Source organism: Geotrypetes seraphini, chromosome 16 (genome assembly GCF_902459505.1).
Source record: "Geotrypetes seraphini chromosome 16, aGeoSer1.1, whole genome shotgun sequence".
NCBI classification, from domain to species: domain Eukaryota; kingdom Metazoa; phylum Chordata; class Amphibia; order Gymnophiona; family Dermophiidae; genus Geotrypetes; species Geotrypetes seraphini.
Genome location: NC_047099.1, coordinates 49169656 through 49179466, shown reverse-complemented (window position 1 = coordinate 49179466; position 9811 = coordinate 49169656). Strand labels below are relative to the sequence as shown.

At 46.7% G+C, this 9811-nt stretch overlaps 1 protein-coding gene across 5 annotated transcripts in view; it reads right to left on the bottom strand.

Moving 5' to 3' along the window:
* Positions 1-1501: 1501 nt before the first annotated feature.
* The window catches only part of PDE4A (phosphodiesterase 4A), a 164555-nt gene continuing 156245 nt past the window's right edge, over positions 1502-9811 (bottom strand). For all 5 annotated transcript variants that reach the window (XM_033925326.1, XM_033925327.1, XM_033925329.1 and 2 more), the window contains 5 exons: positions 8783-8882; positions 7554-7708; positions 6545-6667; positions 6010-6192; positions 1502-4410 (listed from right to left, as the gene is read on the bottom strand). In XM_033925326.1, coding sequence (XP_033781217.1) covers positions 4045-4410; positions 6010-6192; positions 6545-6667; positions 7554-7708; positions 8783-8882 — 927 coding nt within the window. In that variant the 3' untranslated portion in view covers positions 1502-4044. The remainder of the gene's footprint in view (positions 4411-6009; positions 6193-6544; positions 6668-7553; positions 7709-8782; positions 8883-9811) is intronic.

Here is a 9811-nt window from a genome sequence, read left to right as displayed (position 1 = left end):
ACACATGGGGTCCCCATTCCATCCCCGCGAGCTTTGTCGCTGTCCCTGTTCCATTCCTATAAGCTCTGCCTTAACCACACAAGCCTCGAACACTTAGGATTTTAAAGTGTTTGAGGCTTGTACGGATGAGGACGGAGCTTAGGCATTGGTGGAATGAGGCATTATGACATCACAAGCTGAGCTCTAGAATGTTCCTACTTAGGATTTGAAAGTGTTTGAAGCTTGTATGGATGAGGACGGAGCTTAGGCATTGGTGGAATGAGGCATTATGACATCACAATCTGAGCTCTAGAATGTTGCCACTTATGATTTTAAAGTGAGGCTTGTGCAGATGAGGGCGGAGCTTAGGCATTGGTGGAATGAGGCATTATGACATCACAATCTGAGCTCTAGAATGTTGCCACTTATGATTTTAAAGTGAGGCTTGTGCAGATGAGGGCGGAGCTTAGGCATTGGTGGAATGAGGCATTATGACATCACAATCTGAGCTCTAGAATGTTGCCACTTATGATTTTAAAGTGAGGCTTGTGCAGATGAGGGCGGAGCTTAGGCATTATGACATCACAATCTGAGCTCTAGAATGTTGCTACTTGTGATTATAAAGTGTTTGAGGCTTGTGCGGAGGAGGACGGAGCTTAGGCATTGGTGGAATGAGGCATTATGACATCACAATCTGAGCTCTAGAATGTTGCTACTTGTGATTATAAAGTGTTTGAGGCTTGTGCGGAGGAGGACGGAGCTTAGGCATTGGTGGAATGAGGCATTATGACTTCACAAGCTGAGCTCTAGAATGTTGCTACTTAGGATTTGAAAGTGTTTGAGGCTTGTGCGGAGGAGGATGGAGCTTAGGCATTGGTGGAATGAGGCATTATGACATCACAATCTGAGCTCTAGAATGTTGCTACTTAGGATTTGAAAGTGTTTGAGGCTTGTGCGGAGGAGGACGGAGCTTGCAGAAATGGGGCAGGGACGGGAAAAGAATCTCCAGGATGGGAAAATGAGTTCCTGCGTCATTCTCTATTCCTGATCCTGTACTTACACCCCCGTCCCCTTTTCTCACTGAAAGTGTAAAGCTCTGTGATTTCTCCAGTCAGCATACCACAACTTGAAGCTGAAATTGCATTTGATTAAGCTAACAGACATGGAAGTTATTTGGAACCACAAAATGGGCTTGAGAAAGGGCTTCCATTCCGCCCTAAGACAACCAAACATACTGATCTGGTCCTAGTTTTTCCTCCAGTGCATGCTGGGAGGTCCTGATTTTTGCCATGGATCCCCTGGGCCCTCCCCAAGAAAATGTCTCTGTCCGCTTATCTGGTTCTGTAGTTTTCCTGAGTGCATTCTGAGAGAAGTGCTCTGTGCCCCCCCCCCCCCTCCACACCGTAAAGAAAGGAGACAGGGCAAAACCAGGGCTGGATCAGTTTGTCGGTTGACCTGGAGATTGCAAGCCATAGATAGAGGGAAATAACCCCACCCCCCAGAAAACTGACAAAGAGAGCGACTGGCAACACTGAGACAAGAGGATCTTTTTTTATGTAGCATCTCTTCCGAGCCAAGCATTCGCCTTTTTCTACGATTCATAAGAACAAAACCGTGGCCCCCTCCCAGCATTTGCAGCTGTCCCACGGATATTGCCGTTTTGTGCAAAACGAAACAACAGAGGAAGACTTTCTGTTAAAACTGCTAACCCCCTTTTCTCATTTCCATGCTACCCCACCTCCCCAGGTCTTCTCAAAATATGGCATTAAGCGATGGCTTTTCTTTTGGGGGGTGAGGGGAGGGTGAGGTAATGAAGCCAGACATCATAAATTAATGAATATTGCAAAAAAAAAACCCAAAAAAACCCCAACCAAAAACCAGAGAGAAAACACAGCTCAGCATGAAATGTGTCATCACCACCTCACCCCGACTCAGGTGACATCATTGATCCCTCCAGTTCTGCTTTTGCCCCCAAAGCACGCTGGGATTTGTGGTCCCTCATGAAAACAGGGGGGCAAAAGCAGAGTCCACTTCAGACTGTTCAGGTGGATCCGGGTCCACCTTATATGAAAAAGGCATGCAGAGAGGGCATGGTGAAGGGGCAGCAAAAGGCAAGCCGCCACTGGAGTGGGAAATGGGGAGGGGGGTGAGTTTATTAGTCAGTTTTAACCGTTAGTTTCGAAGGTTCCAGCCCTGTCCTGGCAGCACCCTTAACCAGTCGGGGGGGTAGACACTACGGGGTAAATTCAAGAAAGAGCACCAGAATTAAAATGCTGGAGTGATGCATGCTTCAGTCCAAATTACTCCTGCCCCACTTCACCGCTAGACTACCAGGTAAGGTGTGGAAAGGTCCAGGAGGCGGGGGTGGGTCAGAGTATCCAATACTTCTAGTATTCAATAACCTGCACGCTCAACTCCTAGGCCCGCCCTGTGACCTGCCCCGCCTAAATCCACCCCCTCTAGGAAGCTGCGCGAGATGGACTCAGCGTGCTCAACGTCTAAGCGCAGTGGCTCATGGAAAAGCTAACTGACACCAAGTGCTGTCTCCGGAGCGCGCGCCAAATAGCTGGTTTTCACTTCAGCACTAAGGCCCGTAATCTGTAAACCGCGCTGAGTTTTAGGCGCCCAAGCTTAGTAAAAAAAAAAAAAAAAAAGATGACATTTAAACCACTTTTTTAACCGAGTTTGAAGGCGCCTAAAAAAAATTGTCACCAGAATTGCTCCTAAAGCCACCGTGGATGTGTAGGCTGCCCATGGAGGCGTAGGCTGCCCATGGAGGCACGATTCACATCAATGGTAGGCGTCGGAAATGTAGGTCTGGGAAACCCCCGGCCTATGTTTCTGGCGCCTACCTTTGCTGGAGCCGTGATTCTGCTTTTAAGCAGGCTGCCGGCGACAGCGCTGGTTACAGAATCCGGGCCTAACAGCTAATTTTCGGCAGCGATAACCCGTTAAAGTGTCACTGAAAATGAGCGGTTAGCTCTGAACGGGCAAATTTAACTGGTCAGGAGCCATTTTGTAACTGGTTAGATCACCCTGAATATCGACCTCCATGGCGTTTTATGGGTTCTCTGATAGAAGAATGAAATGGTGCAGTAGTTGTGTCAGTCCGCTTTTAAAGATAACAAAACAAACCTAAACCAAAATAAGGTAATCCCTTTTTCATTGGATTAACTTAATGCATTTATTGATTGCATTTAGTCCAATAAAAAAGGGTATACCTTAGTTCTTGTCTTGTTTTGCTTTATTAATATATATTACTTAAATAACAATGGAAGTCGCGCTGGACGTCTATGACACAGGCCTGCGATCCGCAGGGGCTCAGTCTGCGCAATCTCTCTCCCGCTTCTCCGCTGTGCCTTTCCTAAAAAAAACCAACTGGCTCTGAGCTTGCCAGGACAGGCCGGGAAGCCCTTAAATAGCGCAACCTAATCACAGATAACGTATGAACAAACCCCCCCCCCAAAAAAAAACCCAAAACAAACAAACAAACAAAACAAAACAAAAAAACACCGAAAAGAAAATCCAAACATTTTCGTTTTCCACGGAGTCCGAAAGAAACCTAGAAAGAGTTTTAGAAAAATAAATCCTCTTCACGCCCTGTATCGTTTCTGGTTCACGTGTTTGTTTGTTTTTGTAACTTTCTCATCCTTCTTGATTTCGGTTAATGGCTTTATATCACTGTACATGGGGGACAGAAAATGCCTCCCTGCCCCCCCCCCCCAAAAAAAAAATAAAATAAAAAATATATATATTAAAACCAGGAAAATAAAGAGTGCGGGATGGAAGGTGTTGGAAATTCCAGATTTGCATCCGTTTACAAAAAAAGAAAATTTCAATAAATAAATAAAAATATACTCTAATGAGCATTCAGAAATGTTTATATATATATATATATATAGCGACAGGTTCCCATCCAGCGCTGGATCTAAGTCACTGCCTTGTTCCTTCTCTTCTTTTTTTTAAAAAAAAAAACCTCAAAAATAGTGAGATGAGAGCAAGATCATCCCGGATATTTTTTTCTCCGTAAGTTCCCCCCCCCTTCTCTGGAAAAGTCTGAAGACTTCATAAATCCATCAAGGGCGAGTCCGCAAGTCCGTTTTGTCCTTCCGCCGTCTCCTGCTCAGCGTCATCTCTTGGCTCTCTCCCTTCGGGGGTGTGGTAACTGCTTTCCTCCTCCCCAGCGCTGCTCTGGTCCAAGTCCTCACCCTCCTCCTCCTCCTCCAGCGTCAGCTCAAACTGAAACTTGTCGACGCAGAATTCCTCATCCTTGTCGTGGTCGTCTGGCGGAGGGGATGGGCTTTGAGGGATCATACCCTGGTACCAGTCCCTGTTCTCTTCCAAAGTGTCCAAGATTTCCTGAGCGTCGGGATGGACCAGATCTGCCCAGGTCTCCCATAGTGGGTGAACGATGTAGTCAATGAACCCCACCTGAAAAAAAACCAAAATGAAAACAATGACTTGATGTAGATTTTTTTTTTTTTTTTTTAGCTTACTGTACATCCTCCCTTGCAGGGGGGTAGACTCAAGAGTAATGTCCAATCCATCATCCTCTCCAAACTAGATTACTGCAACGCCATCTACTTAAATCTATCAAAAAAAAGTCTTCTAAGACTCCAGCTAATCCAGAATACTGCAGCCAAACTGATCTTCTCAAAACGCAAGTCTGACTATGCCTCCCCACTCCTTGCCAAACTTCACTGGCTCCCAATAATCCCCAGAATCCATTTCAAATGTTCCTGCCTGGCTTTTAAGATCATTCATGGCATCCTCCCTCCTCTTATCCCACTGTCTTTCAACTCCTCCAGTCCCGACTCCTCCAGAACTGCCCAAAGGTATAAACTAGCCTTCCCCTCCCTACGCGGCATCCACTATGCAGGCAAACTGGGAAAATCCCTTCTCTTCAAAATCACAGGTCTTTGGAACAACCTCACCTCCCCGTTGCGGAACCTGAGCTCCCTTCAGTTATTCCGCAAACAACTGAAAACCTGGCTTTTCAGCAAATTGTAACTCTATCCTTCACCCCCTTTTCCCCCCCCCTTCTTCATATAAATTCATGTAATCCTTTTTTTTTTTTCTTCCTCTCTACCTACTATTTTAAGTTCTTGTAAACCGTGTCGAGCTCCATACTCATGGAGATGATGCGGTATATAAACTTTTTCACAGAGAAGGTGGTGGATGCCTGGAATGCCCTCCCGAGGGAGGTGGTAGAAAGGGAAATAGTGACGGAATAAAAAAAACAAAACGTGGGATAAACACAGAAGATCTCTAATTGGAAAATGAATGGTATAAATTGAAGGACTAAGGCCGGTACTGGGTAGTCTTTCACACTCTGGGTCCCGTATATGGCAGTTCGCTTTAGGATGAGCTGGGAAGAGCTTCGACAGGAACTCCAGTAACTTGGAACAAGCGGACAAGGCTGGGAAGACTTTAGGTCTACGGCCCAGAAATATCAAAGGAAAAAGACGATTTAATTTAGTCATGACTTTATATTTCGGGTTAACTACTGGGCAGATCGTTCAGGTCTTTATCTGCTATCATCTACTAGGTTACAGCACAGTGGCTTAGCGAGGGAGAGAGGCGCCCTCCCCCCACTCTCATCTCCAGTCCCCGAACCTCCCTGCTGCGCGCCCGCCCCTCCTTCCTCCATACCTCTAGGTGTTCACTGCTGCGAGTAACTTCAACGCTCTCCGTGCAACCCTGGCCGTTCTCCCTCCGATGTCACTTCCTCTGCGCGGCACCCAGAAGTAATGTCAGCGGGAGAGTCGATGCACTTGTGAGGAACACGTGGCGAGGGGAGGAGTGGGAAGAGGTGGAGAGGAGGCGTTCCGGGGTGCCCACTGTATAATTTCCTCTAGCATAATCTCCCCAACCCTGAAATGTCCTGTCTAAATTAGATTGTAAGCTCTTCTGAGCAGGGACTGTCTATTGTATGTTAAAATGTACATTGCTATAGAAATAATATATAGTAGTAGTCCCCCCCCCCCCCGAAGTTACGCCATGGCGAAGTGCGCATTCTGAAGCACCGACCTGCGACTTCTCCACCGACGCTGTGTGCTTATCACACATGGGGCTGATCTCCATCCCACGCTCTCTCTCCTTGTCTCCTTGCCGGAAAAACTCTTCCATTATCCTGTCCGTCCACTGCCGATACAGCTCTAGGGGCTTTGTGGGGTTACTAAGATCTGCACAGTGAACCATGTTCCGAAGGACCTACGAAAAAAGAAAGCAAGAGTCGTTTCGTGGTTCTGTTCGCCCTCCTCCAAGACACTTTACTGAAAAGTAACAAAGCTTAATGCTTTTGCTGTCCATCGTCCTCGGTCCAATTAACGCCTAAGTCCAGGCCAGCTGGAGACAGCGATCGCACGATAAAGCACAGCAAAACCATTCATAATTTGATCATTTACTTCTGTTGCTGCCATCAAGATCCCAGGGGGGAGGGGGGAAAAGACTTGTCTCCTTCAGTACATAACTGACTATAATACTGGGGGGAAGGGGAAAGGCAGCGTCGACAACCCATCAAATCCTACCCCCTCCCACCGAAATTCCAACAGGAACACGCCACCTGCATCCGGTCTGTGTAATTATCCAGTAGCAGCACCCCCGAACTGGTAACCTTCTTGGTTTCCACCATGGTCTTCAAATCCGCCAACAAACTCATGTGTTTGGACATGTCTGTAGCCAGAACCTAGTAAATAATTAAAAAAACAAAACAAAACATAAAAAAAATAAATAAAAAAAACCCCCCAAAACAAACCATAAAACAAACAAAAAGACAAAACACACAATCATCACACCCATCACGGCATACAACAACCCTTGCTATTCTGTGCCGTTGGAGTACTCTATGGGCAGATTCAGTAAATGTTACCCAACGTTGGGTGCCAATGCTTCGTGTAGAGCGCTTGTTACACAATACCAGCTTAGTGGGACCATTTGAGGGCTGATTCTATAAAGGGCGCCTAACTTAATCGACAAAATACCCTTAACGGCCTCGACAACTGGTTAAAAAAGATTTACGTGGTCGACAGGCACCGAACCAGTTCTATAAAAGGCAGGCGCCTATTGCAATGTGCTTAGCAACGCCTAAGGCCAAAGTAGGTGTTTCTATGGGCGGAGCGCGAGATGGGTGCTAGCTGAGTGCGATTCTCCAAAAAACGTAGGCGCCTGAAAGGTAGGCCTATAGAACTTTCACCTACATGTCGGACACCTACGTTTTTACATAGATGCCCTTAGCTGCAATTCTGTACACGGCGCCTATGGGTGGCTGACACGCAGCCCGGCGCCCATTTACACAATCATCCCCATTGCGCTTAATTTTAGGCGCCTTCCTGTGGTCAGGCCCTTTTGGAATTGTGCGCTATGCCATTTATAGATGTGCATGTAACTCCTGATTGCCGCCAGTTGTCGTTGACTCTTCATGGGTTAGTTAATTTGCGTGCAAATCTGCGATCGGTGCCCAGATTTGCACGTCCATCTTTGAGTGACCTATATAGGATCCGACAGTCCGTTTATACAGTGGTTATAGAGACCTTTACTCCTCCGAGGTCCAAGGGATGGAGCCAATGATTTACCATATCGATGACCATTTTGCGCAGCGTCTGCCGTTGACGTTTGGAAAGGTTTTGGAAGATGTCACAGTTCTCCTCCTGCAGCAGCTTGAAGCCTACGGCCAAGTGGTGATTTTCCAGAACAGACTCATCATTGTACATCAAGGCCAGCTCCGAATCTGAAAAGCAAAAACCCCCCAGGGTTGGGGGAGGGAGGTGCTTGTCAGAGAGAATCTCGCACAGGATGCCAAAAAAAGCCACCTTACAGCTCCATCCTCTCATAATCGAGGGACTCCGGAAGAGAGATTTAACCCCCCCCCCCAAAAAAACAAACCAAACTTAGTAAAAAGACCTCCACTACTAAAGTTAAGATAAATCCCTATAGCCAATAAAATGTAAAGGTGCAAGACTGGGACATTCACTAACACACTAAGCTTACTGGAGTGACTGAATTTCGGAATGGGTGGCTTGAGAACATAAGAGTTGCCATACTGGGAAAGCCCAGGATCCTGTTTCCAACCCAGGTCCCAAGAACCTGGCAGAAACTCAAAGAGTAGCAACATTCCAGAGCTGAGATTGTGATGTCATAATGCCTCATTCCACCAATGCCTAAGAGCCAACCTCAGCTGTGATGTCACAATGGCTTGATTGTCCTACACTTGGCTCTCATAAGTACTTAAGAATTGGCATACTGGGACAGACCGAAGGTCCGTCAAGCCCAGTGTCCTGTTTCCAACAGTGGCCAACCCAGATCATAGATTTATGCTGCTTATCCTAGGAATAAGCAGTGGACTTTCCTAAATTCATCTTAATAATGGCTTATGGACTTTGATTTTAAGAAATTATCTAAACCATTTTTTTAAACCCTGCTATGCTAACTGCTTTCACCACGTTCTCTGGCAATGAATTCCAGTTGTATTTCTAACCCACAGAGTAGGGTATTACAGCCTCTCTCTCAAGTGCTTCCCCCTCCCCCAGCCCTGTATTTTCCCGGCACTTTGGTTTGGTGCTGTATTGGTCTGAACACAACAGTGACATTACATAAGTTCTAGGAACCAACCAGTGATACATGTGATTGTATGAGTTTGTCTGGGGAGGGGTAGTGAGGTGACCTTGCCAAATGGTTGATCCTGGGAGATGGATATATAGAGAGAGCAGACCCTCGAAGAAACAGCAGTTCCGTTTATAACCATATAGAAAGACGTATAAACAGGACAGCACGGACAGGGTGGGGGGGTTGGCCATCCACTTACTTGTGTTGATGAGAAACTGATTGGAAACGCCGGGATGGTCGACATCGTGGATGGCGGCTGCAAATATTGCAGCCAGGATCTCTAAATCCGTAAACACGGCCTGTGATAAAAATAATTGAGGAAGTGAGGCGTCAAACGGGAACAGCTTACACTTTCCTCAGCCCTGCCTGCCTTCACCCAGGTGCAGTGGTTCAGATAGGACTGAATGGAGCCCGGGCAGAAAAATTACGCCGAGCCCCTTTGACACCAAAGTAGGGGGGACAGGGAGGAGCCCCTTCAGAGCCCCAGTAAACACATTCCAAAGCTATACAGAAAACCTGTCATAGAACAGAGCTAGAAGCTGAAATGCCAGATACCTGCGATGCACATTTCTTAAAATCAACATATTACAATTAATGCATTCAGGAAAAAATATACATTTTTAATCCCTTTGTTATCTGAGCTTCCTTTTCTTTTTTTCTAAATCTCTTTTCGAGGTCTCCTTTCCATTTGGCATTTCTCTATCTCTCTGTCCACCATCCATCTTCCTTCTGCAACCCTATCCGTCCTGCCCAGCATGTCCTCTGTGCCCTGTCCCTAACCTCTATCCTTCCCTCATATTCAGCATCTCTCCCCTGTGCCTCCATTTTACTCTGTCCAAAATATATGTCCCTGTTTTTATGCTCTCCTCATGCCCAGCATCTCTTTTCTGTGATCTAGTCACTCCCCATGTCCAGGTTCTCCACTCACTCTTCTCTTCCTCCTCCAGATTCCACCTTGAAACCAGTATCTCTCCTCTCTCACCCTGATCTCCCTCCCCCCTATGGTCTGGCATATTTATCTCCCTTTATCTGTTGGACCTGGGTTTCCCCCCAGCCCATTCTCTCTTCCTGCTGCCCCCCCCCAGTCTGGTCCAGCATTTGTCTCTCTCTTTTTCTCTTCCCCCTTTGCTCTCGGTTTCTTCTCTCTTTCTTCTATCTCTTCCCTCCACTTCCACCTCTGGGTCCAGCATCTCTCCCGTTCTCTTCCTTTTCCCACCAGAGACCTGGA